Raw genomic sequence first — 18,142 nt, forward strand, 5'->3', positions numbered from 1 at the left:
CAACCACGCTCGATCTTGAAGCTAAGCAGTGTTGCCTGGCCAGTACTGGGGAGGGAGACAACCCAGAAATACCAGGTGGTGTAATATAAGGGTTCAGGGCTGGTCCTTTATGATACTGCATGGCATCCTCTCGAACATCGCTGACTACATTGCTATATATACTATCTAGTGCATGGGCATTATTATAGGTCCCTATGGCGATTGCTGTCATCCTTGTTATTGTCGTTAGTAATGATTATGCCCCTAGTGTTGTCTACTGAAAAGATACAGTTATATAAGTATATATAACACTCTTTACAGTTTTATATATATTAAATCCCCCCTCTTTGTTGATATAATCAGTAACATTTTTTTTTACTTATATATTTCATGGTGCTCCTATTTGTATTGCATTGTTTATTCCTATTTTTACTTTCATTTTTATTTCTAATTTTTTTTATTGTTGTTTTTTGTCATTTTTATTTTTACTTTCATTCTTTTATATATATATATATATATATATATATATATATATATATATATGATTTATATATTTCTTATTTGCCTTTTATTTATTTATTTTATTTTAATTATTTATTTTTCTTTAAGCCTCTATTCTTAAGGGCCCCTTACACTTGTGAGATATTGTCAGATTTGACCCAATTCAGGTGGATTGGGTCAATTTATCTGACAAAATCTGCTGAGATTGATCCTCCTGCAAACAGGATAAATCTCGAGTCAATCAGGTCCAACTTGTTGGACAATAAGTTGGACAAGTGTAAGGGGGCCTTTACACTCAACACATTCTGCTTCAGCATTTCAACTGATGACAAAATTCTGGCACCAGTCTCCCTGCAGTAGTTGGGATGTCGGTGAATGTCGGCATCCTGACCCCTGGGATTCTGAACACTTCAAGATGTGACATTATAGTATAACATGTTTATGCAATTATTCTGCTTTTGTCTTCTATTTTTTTTGTATAATTTTTTTTTCTGATTTAGGCTATGAAAATAATTTGAAAAAAATCACTCAATTTAATAAACAAAATTATGTCTACTTTACCTTCACAACTCTTTCTAGCTTGGACTTAATGTTGGCAAGTTCCAATTGTGCCTCTCGAAGGTTGCTTTTGAGCTTCTCATTTTCATTGAAGGCACTCTCGTACATCTGATAAAGAAGCCGAATAAACACAAGAATCATATAGTGAAAAAGTTGTAAGTGAAGTATATGTATCTAAAATAAGTGGCCTAACAACATTTTACCAGTCATAGGGGCTCAATAATGAAGAAATGGATACTATACGCAGGGCTGTAACTAGGGGGGGGGCTAGGGGGTCACGCTCACCAGGCGCTGGAGGGTGGCGGCGCTAGTGTGGTGTCCCGGCAGCGTGGTCCCTGCGATGAGCAGTGGGGGTCCGGGGACTGGTGGGTTAACGCCAGGTCCTAGCGGGGGTCCGTTGACTGGAGAAGGTTAACTCTGGCTCCTAGCGCTGCCGGGCGGTGCGCGGGAAGCAGGTTTTGAAAAGACTTGCCGGACGCTGATTGGCTGAATTCAGCCAATCAGCGTCCGGCAAGTCTTTTCAAAGTCATCAGCGCTTCCCGCCGCCAGGCAGATAGTGAGTGAAGGCTGCCGCTACACCAGTCCCTGGACCCCTGGACGCTGCCAACCCCTGCTGGCTGCACACAGGTATGTTGGCAGCGGGGGTCCAGGGACTGGTGTAGCGGCAGCTTTCACATACACAGCCGCTCGCTATTTTCCTGGTGGCGGGAAGCGCTGATGATTTTGAAAAGACTTGCCGGACGCTGATTGGCTGAATTCAGCCAATCAGCATCCGGCAAGTCTTTTCAAAATCTGCCTCCCACCCACCGCCCGGCAGCGCTAGGAGTGTGAAGTGTTTTACACTCTTCATGCTATAATTGGCATATATATAAAAAAGAAATACAATATAAAAATACATTTTGCTGTTCTTTATTTCTTTGCTGTATACTGCACCCCAATAATATACACCACAAGTTGCATGTGTGATTGTTCGGCCTTCGCACAGCGGTTAGCTCACTTAGCATTCAAAACAAATTTTATTAAAGTAAAAAAATCCAAATACACTTTTCTCTTCTTTGTTCAATTTTTGTGTGTGTAGTTGCACCCATAGTATACGGAGTCTGTCAGAAGGTGTGTGTGTAATTGTTCAGCCTTCAAGCAGCTGTTAGCTCGCTGAGCATTCAAAACAAATTTAATTAATTAAAGTAGAAAAATCCAAATAAATTTTTCTCTTCTTTGTTACATTTTTGTGTGTGTAGTTGCAACCATAGATACAGAGTCTGTCAGAAGGTGGGTGTGTGATTGTTAGGCCTCTAAGCAGCGTTGTACAAGCTGTGCATTAAAAACAAATTAAATTTAAAAAATCCTAATCAATTTTTCTTGTCTTTCTTCATTCTTTGTGTGTACTGCACCCATAGTATACTGTCAGAAGCCATTTGTTTGGCTTAGCATAGTTATCCAGCTACCTCTGTGAAATCTTTTGCCCTAAAAACAATATTATGAGGTGTAAAGTGGTCAAAATTGTCTGAAAAGGGCTGGAAATTAATGTTATTGAGGTCAATATTACTCTAGGGACAAAAAAAAAACGCAAAAATGACATGATTTGGGCGTTTTTTGACCATTTAAAAAAAAATCCAAAGCTTTTCACCATCGCACGACAAAGCCAAATCCAAATCTTGACGACAAATCCAAATCTTCCGCCCCAGCGCTCATCCCTACATAAAACATGAGAACACCCTGTATATATGGTGAATAAACCAAAGCGTAGATTAATAATAACATTTCTTGCTGGCATCTCAGCTAAGGTTAAACAGCAACATGTTACTTTCAGAGCAGTAAAGCAAAGCTTCAAGTTAATTTTGTTAGTACAGTAAACTCTGGCTAGTAAATATTGTACAATTATCGAGTGGTAGTAAAATCACAGCCTAGTTGTGTCTCATCCAGGACAAGGATATTTTCATCTTAAAATAGTAAATAGTTTATTTATTTATTTACAGGTTCTTATATAGCACAGCATATTCGATTGTGCTTTACAGTTGTAGACAGTGATGGAACAAACTGGGTAACAACAGACAGACATGGAGGTAGGAGGGCCTTGCTGCAAGCTTACAATCTATAGGGATATAGGAAAGAAACCAAAGACAGGCACCAGTAATAACATAGCAGCCCCACCTAGTTGCAAGTCCAGAAGGGAAGCTATATAATACATAAGTGCCTCAGAGGGTTATGTGTGTGGTACTTAAATATAATAGGCTTGCCTGAAGAGATGAGTTCAGGGAACACTTGAAAGTTTGGAGGCTAGTAGAGAGTCTCATTGTGCGTGGAAGGGCATTCCATAGGGTGGGGGCAGCCCAATAGAAGTCCTGTAATAGTAAATGGAGCTAGTAATCCATACAGATACAGATGGAGCCTCTGTCAGCTTTGTGAGGCCCTGCCATCCATCGGAAGGGGGCGCGCGTGCACGAGGTGCTCGGATGCCCCGTTCCAAAGGAGCTCCCTGCTGCCATCCACGCCTCCCCGCTCACCATCGCCGGTCCCCACCGCCTCTCTGACCCCCCTAACCCTGCCCATCTCCCTGAAGTGGGATGGGCAGGGTTTCCACCGCCCAGCCGCCGAATGACTGGGACAAGCATGCGTATGAGACGCACGCACGTTCAGTCTGATGGAGTCTCACTCAGCCATCGCTCGTCAGCGGGGACATTCTGGGTTCTGGGAGTGAATGAGAGGGGTTCCATCCATAGTTGCAGATCTTGTGCAGAGCGGAGTAGTCAAGTTGAGAGATATTTAGAGATAAATAAAGAGATATACATTGCAGTAGTATGGTTAATAGCTTTAAATGTGAGTAGAAGTTTTTTTTATTGGATATAGCAAGATACAGGCAACCAATGGAAGGACTGGCAGAGCAGATCAGCAGGCAATGAACATCTTTCTAGAAGGATCAGCCTAGCAGCAGCATTCAAAATGGTGAGAGTCTGTTCTTGGGAAGACCAGTAAGGAGACTATTGCAATAGTCAATGTGGGATATATGAATGCATGGATTAGAGATTTAGCAGTGTCTTGCGTAAAATAAGGTCGTATTTTGGATATGTTTTTTCGATGCATGTGACATGATTTGGGGACAGACTGAATATGGGGAACAAAGGACAGTTAAAGTCGAGGATGACCCCAAGTCAGCGAGCTTGTGGGGTAGGGTAGATTGTCGAGTTGTAAACAGTTATGGAGATATCAGGATGGTAACTGCTCTTGGCTGGTGGGATTATAATTAATTCCATTTTGGAAATGTTGAGATTGAGGTGGCGATAAGACATCCAAGATGAGATGGCAAAGAGACTTGGCACAAAACCACTGTTGACAACTCTGGAGTTGATAGATAGATTTGCGTATTGTCTGCATTCAAGCGATACTGAAATTCGAAAGATCTGATTAGTTTGCCAAGAGATGAGGTATAGAGAAAAGTAGAGTACCTAAAACTGAGCCTTGCGGAACTCCAACTATCAGCGGTAGTAAAGATGAGATGGAATCAGAGAAACGAACACTGAATGATCAGATAGGTAAGATGAGAATGAGGAAAGAGCTGTATCATTAAGACCTAGGGAGTGTAGTACTTGTGAACCAGATGCACTAAGTTTCGAAAGTGATAAAATGGAGAGTGATAAACAGCCAGCCAATCAGCTCATAACTTCCATGTCACAGGCTGTGTTTGAAAAATGTCAGGCAGGAGATGATTGGTTGGTTGTTTATCACTCTCCATTTTATCACTTTTTGAAGCAGAAAGATCTAAAATAATGAGTATTGAGTAATGGCCTTTAGACCTAGCAGTGACCAAATCATTCACCACTTTAGTCAATGCAGTCTCTGTGGAGTGTTGGGTATGAAAGACTCACTGAAGTGGGTCTAATAGGTTGTGATAGTTAAAAAAGTGTGTGAGGCGAGAGTAGAAAAGTCTCTGGAGTCAGGGCCGTCTTTTCGTATGGGCTTAATGGGCACTTGCCCAGAGGCCCCAGGTGTATAAGGGCCCTATGCTGATAGCTGAGGATCCCCTTTTTCCAGGGATACCAGAATTTTGAAAATCGGCCCTGGGGAACTGGAGATATCCAACTTCAAAGCAGCAGTCCACATCCGACCTGTTCATTGCAATTTCCAGTCATATTTCTCAGGTTCTCTCTGACTAAAAGTTTTTCTGAGAGTATATTACAAAAGCTGGGACTCTCCCCTTTCTGTCGACATTAGCGGCTTGTCTCGATCATGCCCAGAACCAGAGATATCAGCCTTCCAGCAGCCGGTCCCTGCTCCAGCTCCAAACATCTGGTGTACAGTTTTATATTTTTGTCAATGGATTGCTCTGGCTCCTGATCTCTGATCCTCAAGTTCCCAGCACCTCCTGAAAGTTGGGACTCTAGGTTTTTATACTATTGAAGGCTAAGAAAAATCTATTTCCAGATAATGGCGATATCTGCAGTCAAACAAGCTGCCCTTCCAGCGGAAAATGACGAATATTAAGCCCACTCCATTATCCAACCCTCCCCTGCATATAAAACACCCCCTACCTCCCTGGAAGTCATTTACAAGGGACCCTTCATTCAGCTCAGTGCCCCCTTCCACACATTAGTGTTCACCCTCCCAGTAAAGGAGGAATTAGCAGAAGTTACTGCTCCAGGTCCTACATGTTGAATGGAAGATAGAACACCCCTGCCACCCGTGGGACATCAAAGCTGCTGCTGATAGCACCCCCCACCCCTAGGATGGGAGAATGCGTAAGGGCCCCAGTGCATTGCTTTGCCCAGGGGCCCACACTGCTGTTAAGACGGCCCTGTCTGGAGTAGCTTGGACAGGCATGGAAGCTGAGAGATAGGATGGTAGTTAGAGAGAGAGTTAGGGTCAGAATTTTATTTTTTCAGAATGGGAGTACTCACTGCATGTTTGTAGTAGATATTTTTATATGTGAAGAAATCACTCAGATTCCAAGATTTACCAGGGACGTGCGGTGAGGTAAATGGCTGAGGAGTCTCTGGCAAATACCAGAGCCAGATTTGCACACAATATATGAGCCTAGGGGTACATGCCGGCATTATACACATGTGCAGCAGAATACACTGCTGGAGTTTTGATAAGAGATGTTCAGAAAAAAAAGCCAGGTGAGGCCCTGACTTACCTGCCATAGACCTTTTACTCCAAAATTCATTAGAATAATAAAAATAAGATTTTTTTATATTTTATTTGTATTTTTGACATATTTTATCAATTCAAAACTCTGGCATATACGTTAGTATGACAGGAATCGCTGTGCCTCACCCTACCACATGCCACTGAGATTTACGCTACTGGTGTTCTAATTTACGTGACTGATTTCGTAGTTGTTTTGTTAACTTACGTGACTGATTTCGTAGTTGTTTTGTTAACTTGGAATGCCCTGGCTGGCATCTAAGCCTGTGCAGGGTGTAGTGGGAAGTTGGAGCCACTTTCTCAAGGGCTGTTTCAAGAGTCTGGTACAGGTGAGACTATGGCTTATTCATGGTTATACAGTATGAGACCAAACAAGATAAGTCATTTTCAATGGTAACTCTGTAAACATTAGAGATCTTCTTTCTTAATCCTGGGGCAATATTGTTCACCTTGTGTTTTAAATCTATATAATCTATATAATCCATATTAAACATTGTATTTAGATGTTATTTTGAACATTCAAAATACAGGCAACATTTTGCCCTTTTTACTTGTTGAAGTACTTTTCTGGGATTATACCCATTCATGTATCCCCGAACTTAACTCACCTGGAACAGAAATTTGCATGTGAACTGGCATACCCACAAAAATGCTGGGTATCCCCATGTGAATGCAGGTGGGCAGCTGTCTGCAGGGGGCGGGCGGCTCATGTCACAGTATGTCAGCCACCCACCAAGTTCTCGGACCTGGACGTCACGTGTCTAAGTCAGCCCAGACTGACTTAAGTTTGCATGCAGGGCAGAAATTATTTGATGGTTATGCAAAACATCCATTCGCAAAGTGGCGAGGACATTCACATGGCGGCAGGGCTTGTTAGAAGGCTCGCTAAGCAGCGAATTACCACTGTTTAGCGAGCCAACCAGAATCACCACCAAAGTTTCATAATATCTTCAATCAGACAGGCTATGATTTATTTTTATGTTCTGTTTATGTATTGCACAAATAAAACTAACCACTGCTAAATTGCTACTGAAACTGGATTGGTGTGCTGTTTTTCGGGCTGCTGTGTGTTTAAAGGTATCCCCTACCCTGGCTATATTACAGTATGTATTTATAAATCAAGCTTGTTTCAGACTAGCGGCTGTGTGCAGGCACCAATGGGCGGGCAGCATGCAGGGACCACCAGCCAGGTGGAAAATCCAGTGGAAGAGCTGTTTCCATTACTCATTACCTGGGAAAGACTCGCTAAAAAGGGTAAAAATCCTGGGTCACTTTACCTGGGATTTTTAACTTGTCACCATTTCCACTGACAGGTTGGTGCCGGTTGGTGCAGGTTCATGTGGATTTTTAGGTCGGTGGAAAAAGGGGTATTATGGTAAGAGGAGGCTTAAATAGGCCTGTGACTCAGGGGCGGAGATAGCGTAAGGCAGCCCCCGCTGCTGCTTGGGGGAGCGGGGGCTGCGAGGGCGCTGGTTGCCGGACAAGTGAGTGTGACAGACAGAGAGTCTGTCACACTACACTCAGTGGGAGCGGGTGCCGGACAAGCGAGTGTCCGGCACACACTACACAGTATGCGGATGTGTGTTGTGCCGACGCCGCCCGCCTGCCGCTGCTCGTGCGCTCGCTGGTCACAGACGAGTCAGCACGGGCGCGGCCATGACAGTGGATCTGTCATTAAAAAAAAAAAATTATTATTTGACGGGCGGGTGGGTTGCCCAATGGGAGGGAGGGAGTGCAGGATAAATATCCAATGGGAGGGCAGGCGGGTGGCCGGGAGCGCGGCCTTGTGGTGTCAATCAGCCTGAGGCAGGGGAAGCAGCAGTGTCTGCTGGTCCCTGCCTCAGCTTCAGCTGCTCCTATGCGTGTGACTGTGACGTCACACGCTGGAGCCTGGAGAGGCCAGAGGAGCCGAGAAGCCAGCTGCCAGCAGGAGAGAGAAAGTGTCCTAGTCATCCCACCCAGTCACAAACTTGTTAATAGCAGAGGTGTTTTTTTTTTTTTACACCAGTATTAATCACCTATACAATATATATATATATACTGTATAGGTGGGGTCAGGCGGCATGGAACATGTTCCCTTCCGTGGGCTGGCGGCTGGCGAATCTACCGCCAGCCCCTGCAAGAATGACGGTCACTCCATCTGTATGTATATATATACAGATGGAGTGCCCATCATTCTTACAGGGGCTGGCGGTAGATTTGGCAGCCGCCAGCCCCCGCTAGCCGCCGGAAGGGAACGTGCGCACCAGATGCGCATGCGTCCCCTTACTACGGTGCTCCATGTCGCCTGATCCCACCTTTCCGCTCCCCCCCCCCTAAACCTGCCCGTCAGGGTTCAAGTCCCCTGCCACCAGGAAAAGGGACGCGCGTACGTGTGGGACACTCGCACGTCCCAGTCTGATGGAGCGCCGCCTCGCTAGCGGGGGTGTTCTGGCGAGTCCCAGCGCTGGCTGAGAGGCGCTCCATATTTGTACATTGTGAACAGGCAGCGCTACTAGTGTCGGCAACTGGTGTGGACATATGTACAGGCAGCGCTACTAGTGTCGGCAACTGGTGTGGGCATATGTATAATCAGTACTGCTAGTGTCGGCAACTGATGTGGACATATGTACAGGCAGCGCTACTAGTGTCGGCAACTGGTGTGGGCATATGTATAATCAGCGCTACTAGTGTCAGCAACTGGTGTGGACAAATGTACGGGCAGCACTACTACTGTCTGCAACTTGTGTGGGCATATGTACAGGCGTCGCTACTAGTGTCGGCAACTGGTGTGGACATTATGTATAAGTTGTGATACTACTACTGTCGGCAACTGGTGTGGATGTTATGTACAGTATAAGTTGTGCAGCTGTCGGTAACTGTGCGTAATGGGCATTACAATGTTATTTGTATTTTTATATGGCCACGCCCCTTCCCAATGAAGCATCGCACATACATTTTGCCGCGCGCCTTCGGCGCGCTCTCTCCTTTTTTAAGTGTGATGGTGGGGCACTCGCCAATTCCCTTTCTGGCACAGGGTACCAAATGGTTGTTACGCCACTGGTTCTGTTGTGCTACTGAGTGTTGTAATTTGGAATGGGATTACTATTGTGTATGGTCCTTGTGAGATGACATGTCTCTCTTTCAGAGTGCACTGTATTTTTTACATGGGGGGGGGGGGGCGCCGCAAAATTTTATGGCAGGGGGGAGCAAAATTTATAGTTACGCCACTGCTGTGACTAGTTAGGTGACCAGTGTATAGAGAGTGACAGGGTCATGGAAACACTTTGTTGTTATGATTGCTGTAGCCACAATTTGATGTTTTTTTGTACCATCCCAACAAATGTTTAAATAAACTACAGCCCATACTCGCCTAACCTCCTAGAATGGGAGACTATGAGGAGGGAGTGGGGATAAATAATGTGATTTGCATAATGTGAGCCCCTCCTTCCTCAAGAGCAGAGAATTGTAGTATTTGAATGGCAAGCTGGGGAGATGAAGGGGAGACTCCTGGCCTAGCGGAAATGTGGGCCCCTTAGCATCTCCCCATTCACCATTTAAATACAGCGATTTGTGACTCTTCAGGGAGGAGGCTGGGGTAAAATGATAGTGACTGTGCTGGCCCCAAAGTGCCCCTGACAGTATCTTCTTCGGGATTATCCCAGAGAAGATAAATAAAAAGTAGGTACGTATGCTACAGCCCAGTGGTTCAACTCAACCTGTGTGGGCATTTGACTATTGTCGTGTGCGCCACAAGAATTTCTGTATAGGAGTCCAGACCAGTGATAACGGACCTTTTTGAAATCTTTTGCATTTTCTTCCTCAGTCTTACTCCCAAGTGATGCCAAGCGATTCTCCCGTCGAGTAGAGGCACTCACTCGAGCAGCACGGTCACTGTTATTGTCTGTTGAGGCAAGGCTAGAACTTCCAGAGTCTAACCTAGAATGACAAAATGGATTGCCTGAAAAACTCACCCATAATAATGTAATATGAACATTTTCATCTGTAATATTTCCAGTTGTCATATTAAAAGGGAAGTAAACATATACAGTTAATCTATATTAGGGCAGATGTATTAAGCCTTAACAAGAGATAAATGCAAGGGTGATAAAGAGAGATAAAAATCCAGCCAATTATCTCCTAACTGCCATGTTACAGGCTGTGTTTAAAAAAAAAAAGTCAGTAAGGAGTTGATTGGCTGGACTTTTATCTCTCTAATCACCCTTGCATTTATCTAGTGTTAAGGCTTAATACATCTGCCCCAATATTGGCTGTAGTCTTCCATACAGGGTTCACTTTACAACATGGTGATTTTAGCATATTTATCATTGTACAGGATTTTATGCAAGGGGAGGGGGGGGGGGGTAATCCCATTTTTTCCCACTGTCCCACCTGCAGGCAGCACTGGATGGGATAAAAAGTAGAACAACTGTGCTTTAGTTTCTCTGACTAATAATAATCACTGTATGGTTAGATATATTCAATGTATTTATTAAAATAACATATAATTAAACAATTGAATTAACACATTATAGCATCAATGGGATTCCCATGCAATCCTAATTAAAACTCAAATATCATGGCTCCTTTTGCTTTGTGTTTGTGGTATTAAATATACCTAGCTATACAATCAGGCCCGGCGACAGGGGGGGGGGTCAAGGGGGACAGTTGTGATGGGCCCCAGTGATCTGAGGGGCCCCAGAGCCAGACACCTCTCAGACCCCTCCATGCCGTGACTGTCCGGGAGCGCCAGAGGAGAGAAGTGCAGCCGCGCCGGGGGTCACACAGCTATCTTCTTCAGCGACCCCCTGATCGCAGCCTAGCAGCCTGTATACCCCCACTTTACCCCAGCATGTCATGGAGGAGGGTCCCCAGTCAGTGCACCGTGGCACAACATACCCCCTAATGCAGTTGGTGGGGGCTCCGCTGCCGCCGCTGCTCGATGCCCGCACAGCATTACTGGAACTGAGTGGAGCGGTAACGCGGCGGCTGCATCAATGACGGGAGGTGAGATTAGCCTGCAGTTCCGCTCTACCGCTGGGAGGCGCGAGCAGTGAGGTGCGGCAGGCTGGCAGTGCGAGTGTGACAGTCTCGGACAGTGTCCTGTGACCTGCCATCATCCTCCTACTGTCCACGGTGTCCTGGCTCCAGACTCCAGTGACAGTCCACCACGCAGACAGCAAATCAAAATTAAAAGTAAGCTGCTGGGCATACCTCATTTCTCAGTAAAAAAAATACACACAAATACATATATATACAGTGTGTGTATATATATATATATATATATATATATGTGTGTGTGTACTTTGTGTGTGTGTTTATGTATATATATATATATTAGAGATGTGCGGGCTCGGATTCCTCAGATCCGAGCCAGCACGGACGTCATCAATCCGGGCCCGGATACGAGCAGCGCTCGGCGCTTCCCGCCTGACTCGAATCCGGGCGCACGGGCAAAACGTCATCGCCCGGCGTCGGATTCTCGCGAGATCACGGAACCCTTAAATTCCGCAACCTCGCGCCGCCATCTTCACTCCAATCTCGGAGAAGGGTAGGGAAGGGTGTGCTGCTGCTGTGTGTGGTCTCTGCAGGGGCCCGTACTGTGTCTCTGCTCAGTGAACAAGACATCACCATTGCAAGGATGACTGGTGCTGTGTTCTGTCTCTCCTTTGTGCTGGGGCCTGCCTCTGCTGAGTCTGCTCCTGTATAGTCAGTCACAGTGTGATAGTCCACTGGTGCTGCTAGTGCCACTGCCTGCCCTGCACTGCCTAGTGTCTGCTGCAGTCTGCTCTCTGCTGTTGCCACTGGCTAGTGCCTACCAGTACCTATTGCAGTGTATAATTCCAGTGTGCTGTTGCCCCTGGCTACCAGTACCTATCACAGTATATAATTCCAGTTTGCTGTTGCCACTGGCAGTGGCTACCAGTATTTTATTTTTTGCAGTATATAATTCTAGTCTGCTGTTGCCACTGGCTACCAGTATTTATCGCAGTATATAATTCCAGTCTGCTGTTGCCTCTGGCTACCAGTATTATTTATCACAGTATATAAATCCAGTCTGCTGTTTCCACTGGCTACCAGTATTTATCGCAGTATATAATTCCAGTCTGCTGTTGCCGCTGGCTACCAGTATTATTTATCACAGTATATAAAAATCCAGTCTGCTGTTTCCACTGGCTACCAGTATTTATCGCAGTATATAATTCCAGTCTGTTGCCACTGGCTACCAGTATTTATTGCAGTATATAATTCCAATCTGCTGTTTCCACTGGCTACCAGTACTATCAGTCCAGGGGTGCCCACATGTGTGCTGTATCCATCCAGGGGTGCCCACATGTGTGCTGTATTTGTCCAGGGGTGCCCCCATGTGTCCTGTATCAGTCCTGGGGTGCCCGCATGTGTGCCGTATAATTCCAGGGGTGCCCCATGTGTCCCATACCAGACCAGGGGAGATGCCCTTTTTTTTTAATGAAAATTAAATTAAGGTGTTTTTTTTTTTTACTGCAAGGGCTGTTAAATGCGCTGTAGTCCAGGGGTGAGCCAAGAGTGCTGTATAATTCATGGGGTGTTGCTAAGTAAGGTGTGCTGCTCTTTTTTATAATTAAAAGAATACACATTTTTATTTTTACTGCAGGAATTTGTCTGCCGTATAATTCCATGCCTGCCGCCATGTGTGCCGTAACAGTCCAGGGGTGCCGCCATCTGTGCCGTATAATTCCATGTGTGCTGTATCAGGTCAGGGGTGCCACCATCTGTGCCGTATAATTTCTGGGGTAAGCCAAGTCTGCCGTATAATTCATGGGGTGCTGCCAAGTGTGCTGTATTAGTCCAGGGGTGATGCTAAGCATGCCATATCAGTCCAGGGGTGATGCTAGGTGTGCCGTATCAGACTAGGGGGATGCTAAGTGTGCCATATCAGTCCAGGGGTGATGCTAAATGTGCCGTATCAGTCCAGGGGTGATGCTACCTGTGCCATATCAGTCCAGGGGTGATGCTAGGTATGCCGTATCAGACTAGGGGGGATGCTAAGTGTGCCATATCAGTCCAGGGGTGATGCTAAATGTGCCGTATCAGTCCAGGGGTGATGCTACCTGTGCCATATCAGTCCAGGGGTAATTCTAGGTGTGCAGTATCAGCCTAGAGGGGATGCTAAGTGTGCCATATCAGTCTAGTGTTTGTGCCGCACACTTGTGTGGCTTATCATAGTTATCCAGCTACCTCGGTGCAACCTTTTGCCCTAAAAACAATATTGTAAGGTGTGAGCTGTTCAGAATAGACTGTAAATGAGTGGAATGAATGTTATTGAGGTTAATATAGCATAGGAGCAAAAAAAAAAAAAAATTATGCGATTTTAGCAGTTTTTATGCTGTTTTAACAAAAAAATCAGAACCCAAAACCCAAGAAATCCAAACACATAACACTTAGGAGGTGTTTTGGCAAAACCCATTAGAACCCAAAACCTCAAGGTAATCAGAACCCAAAACCCAAAACCCGAAAAGTGGACGGTGCACATATATATATATAGTGTACACGATGTGCGGCACTCGTAGCAAGAATAATCATGCAGAGTCAGGATCAGTAATCAGTATTACTGATCCTGACTCTGCGTGATTATTCTTGCTACGAGTGCCGCACATCGTGTACACTATCTATCCCCCTATTAGTGAGGGCACCGGGTGCAGTAACTTCTCAAGAGTGAGTGCCGGACCTACTGTATTCTATATATATATATATATATATATATATATATATATATATATATATATATGTATGTTAAGGCAAGGTGGCACACAAGGTTAAGGTGATGCATGTGGTGCAAGGTCCATACAATAATTTACAGCAGCACTTTTCTCCTTGGAAGGAAAAGAAAACCAGCACTCACGGTTAAGGTGAAGAAACGAGTGGTTTGTATTTCAAACAGTCATGTTAGTCAGCCAGCCTGTCAGCAGTCCCGACAGCTGTTTCGACCGGCAGCATGCCAGTCTTCATCATATGTACATATGTACTGTGTGTGTCTGTGTATATATATATATATATATACACACACACACACACACACATTATATATATATATATATATATATATATATATATACACACATATGTACAGTGTGTGTATATATATATATATATATATATATATGTACTGTGTGTGTGTGTATATATATATATATATATATATATATATATATATGTACTGTATATATGTATATATATATATAAATACACTATTTATGTGTCCTATTTTCCCGCATATGTATGATGTTAGGTTTTTTTTTCACCTTTTTCTGTATATATGTTTCTATATGGTTTGTTTAGATATTATGGGCGAAATGTAATAGGGTGTGATTTTTAGACATGTGCGATTTTTGGTCAAAAACGGCCGAAATCGCACATTTTCCAAAAATCGCACATTTAATAGGTTAAAAATCGCGGTAAAAATCTTTTTACCGCGAAACCGCACATTTTAAAAATGCGATTTTCAGTCACACTGAAAATCGCATCCAGATGTTTTCCCATTGTAAACTATAGAACTCGCATATGTAATAGGATGCGAGTTCTAAAGTCGCATATGGGACCTTACCAAAAAACGCAAAAAAATTAGACCAGCTTCTTGCTGGCGATTTTTACAGAACCATGCACAAATCTTTGTGATCTGTGCATGGTTCTGTCCAAAAAAAGGCTAAAAGTTAAAGCAGGGTTGCCGACCCTCCCGGAATTTCCGGGAGTCTCCCAAAAATCGGGTACCCCCTCCCGGCCCCCCGGAAGGGTGGGCAACCCTCCCGGATTCAGGGGGGACCCCCGCTGACCCCCGGATCGCGGCATTAAAATGCCGCAATCCTCGGGTCTCAGAGGAGGGGGCGGAGCTAAAATGGCACAATCGCGTCATTTTAGCCCCGCCCCCTCCACAGAGATACATGAATTTGGCGATATAACAGCATGGGGCGGGGCTTAGTGATGTCACTCATAAGCCCCGCCCCCTAAGCGGCTGCTGAAACTCTCCTCTCCGGGCTTCTCCCGGAGAGGAGAATCTTAAAGTCGGCAACCCTGAGTTAAAGTAAAAAAAAAAAACGGCGTGGGGTCCCCCCTCCTGAGCATAACCAGCCCCGGGCTCAAAGAGCCGGTCCTGGTTTCATAAAATCAAAGGAACAATCAAGTTGGGGTTCCCTGGATTTTATTAAACCAGCACCAGGCTCAAGGGCCGGTACTGGTTCCCAAAATACGGGGGACAAAATGACTGGGGGTCCCCCGTATTTCAAGAACCAGTGTGGCATCCCAGTTAGAACTGAACCCCGGGAGCGAGGGGTTAATAAAATAGGGCGCCAAAAGAACTGTGCCCCGGGCTGACTGACAGCCTGAGGGGACCAATAGGAGCTGCCGGATGTAGGAGGGGAGAGAGTGCGGCGCGGAGGACGGAGCAGGAGAGTCAGCGTGGGAAGGAGAAAGAGACAGCGTGGCAAGGGGAAGGAGACGGCGTGTAGCAAGTGGAGAAGGACGCGGGGACCCGACAGCGTGAGAAGAGAGGCAGCGGCAACTGAAGACCAGCAGGTGACGGAGCCGGCGCACAGCGGGAGAGTGACAGCGGGGATCCGGAGGTCAGCAGTAACAAGTGGCGGGACCGGAGAGAGCGCCTGAGTGCGGCAACGCTGCAACAGCAGCGCCCACACTAGTGTGCCCTCCGCCGCTGAAGAGACAGCCGCCAGCAGCAGAATCGGGACGGGCAGGAGCCTGCAACTGACTGCCGTATATCAGGTACTTTGCTCTGTGCCCCGCCAGCCCAGCCAGCAGTTAGCAGGCCCCCCACTGTGCCTGGCCAGCCAGTCAAACCCGCAGATCACCCCTGTGCCTCCATATTACTGAGCACCCCTGTGCCTCCATATAACTGAGCACCCCTGTGCCTCCATATAACTGAGCACCCCTGTGCCTCCATATTACTGAGCACCCCTGTGCCTCCATATAACTGAGCACCCCTGTGCCTCCATATAACTGAGCACCCCTGTGCCTCCATATGACTGATTCCCCCTGTGCCTCCATATGACTGATTCCCCCTGTGCCTCCATATGACTGATTCCCCCTGTGCCTGAGACATTGGATAGCACCTGACCCCGTTCAGGTCAGAGCCCCCTCCTAGTTTTCCGACCAGCGTGGGACCCTCCTGTTCTTAAAGGGACTACTAAAGGATCCTCGTCCCTTTTTTCTATTGCGGTGTGGAATTGTTCCCCCTGCAACGTGGAGTACAAACAGCATTTACTGTAGGAAAGGCTCGCAACAGCACCATCTTGTGGACAAAATAAGGAAGGTCCGGATGTTCATCCAAATGTTGGTTAGAAGGGTGTAAAGTGTTCTGTTATCGTATTTGATATATTGTGTTAGGTGATTAGAGTCACCAAGTAGTGACGGCGTTGCCAAGTGAGAGAGTTATTTCCTCCAGGGTGCCACTTGACGGCCGGGGGGATCAGTTCTCTCACTTCCCAGCGACGTGGTAAAGGGTCGTGAAAGGTTAAGTTATATATATTGTCCAGTTGTATAGTCAGCCACGTGGCTAGGCAGTATCCCTAGGTATTCTGTTATATCAGTAACTATTTTGCCATTGTGTATGTAATGTCCCCATTGGATAATTACTGTTTAATTACACTGTCCCGTTAATAAAACACAAGCAGTTGAAACTCTTTAGCGTCTTGCTCTACTTCCTGCGGAGGTGTGATCTTTCCCAACCGGGGCGGTGAAGAACCTGCGGGCGGAAGAGTTATCCAGGAACGAGAAAGGTAATCTCCAAGCAAGCCCCCAGAGTGCGGCCGCTCACACTTGGCGTCACGAACAGGATCCGGATCAGGTTGGGAAGACAACTGAGTAAGGAAAATAGATCAACCACCCATGCAACCACCCGTGCAGCCACCCGTACAGCCACCCGTGCAGCCACCCGTGCAACCACCCGTGCAGCCACCCGTGCAACCACCTATGCAACCACCCGTGCAACCTGCAATACCAGCACCGGCAGGAGAAATAGCACCGGGCAACGGGCTACAAGACCAAGCCACCGCGGCACCGACTACACCGATCACGCTCCCATACTATTTCGGAGCGTCGTGGCTACCCAGCTACAGCGGAGATACGAACAAGCCACCAAATACCACGCTCGTGGAATTTAAGAATAGGATTGAGATGACGTTCATGCTATATACATTGCACGAGCAGCAAAAAGTACAAATCCTAGTAGGACAGCTGACGGGATCTGCCCTCCGAGAAGTGATCTCATGGCCACCCGAACAAAAGAAGGAAGTGGCACAGATATTCAAGAAACTGTCGGTCATGTTTGAAACGAAAAGTTTACCAGAACTAAAACTAAAACTTTACGGGAGGAAGCAACACACCGGAGAGACGCTGCGGGACTACGCCCTCAGTCTGCAGGAAATGCGGAAAGCAATTCAAGCAATAGACCCAGAAGAGATGAGAAATGCAGACGAGACACTGACGGTACAACTAACCGAAGGCGCTAATAGGGAGAGTACACGTGCACAATTGAGATTACTACGGAGACAAATGACGGGCGCAACATTCGCCGATTTCAAAGAGGCTGCAATTAGCGTAGTTGGCAAACACACCGAACAAGAGGTGGAGTACCCTGAGCTGCTGGGTTTCCACGAACCACCGCATCTGCGGAAAACCCACTCCCCCGGCCCAGAAGGGGCGAAGAAGGACAAAGATATAGCAATACAAGCCGCACAGAATTTGCCGGAAGATCAGTTTAAGACCCTGCAGAAGCAGATCGAGAATCTCACCGTCGGTATGGCAGATATGCAGAGGGAGATGCGCCAGCGAGGCCGGCCACCGACCTACAACGATAGAGAATCGGGTTGGAGGACAGAACGACGCCGGGGGACGGGGAATCGCTGGGACCCCCCTAGAGAAAGCGGCCGACGAAGCACGGACCAATTCGACGGACAAGGGCGTCCCATATGTAGGAGGTGCCAAGAACCGGGGC

General features: G+C 46.3%; 1 protein-coding gene across 4 annotated transcripts in view; it reads right to left on the bottom strand.

Annotated features, from left to right (window-relative positions):
- Positions 1 to 18,142, bottom strand: part of LOC146060197 (protein phosphatase 1 regulatory subunit 12B-like) — a 168,560-nt gene that overhangs the window by 70,424 nt on the left and 79,994 nt on the right. For all 4 annotated transcript variants that reach the window (XM_083173167.1, XM_083173168.1, XM_083173166.1 and 1 more), the window contains exons 3-4: positions 9,954 to 10,098; positions 1,042 to 1,146 (exon numbers count right to left, since the gene is read on the bottom strand). In XM_083173167.1, coding sequence (XP_083029293.1) covers positions 1,042 to 1,146; positions 9,954 to 10,098 — 250 coding nt within the window. The remainder of the gene's footprint in view (positions 1 to 1,041; positions 1,147 to 9,953; positions 10,099 to 18,142) is intronic.

This window comes from Crinia signifera, chromosome 2, assembly GCF_055691185.1.
Source record: "Crinia signifera chromosome 2, ASM5569118v1, whole genome shotgun sequence".
Classification (NCBI taxonomy): domain Eukaryota; kingdom Metazoa; phylum Chordata; class Amphibia; order Anura; family Myobatrachidae; genus Crinia; species Crinia signifera.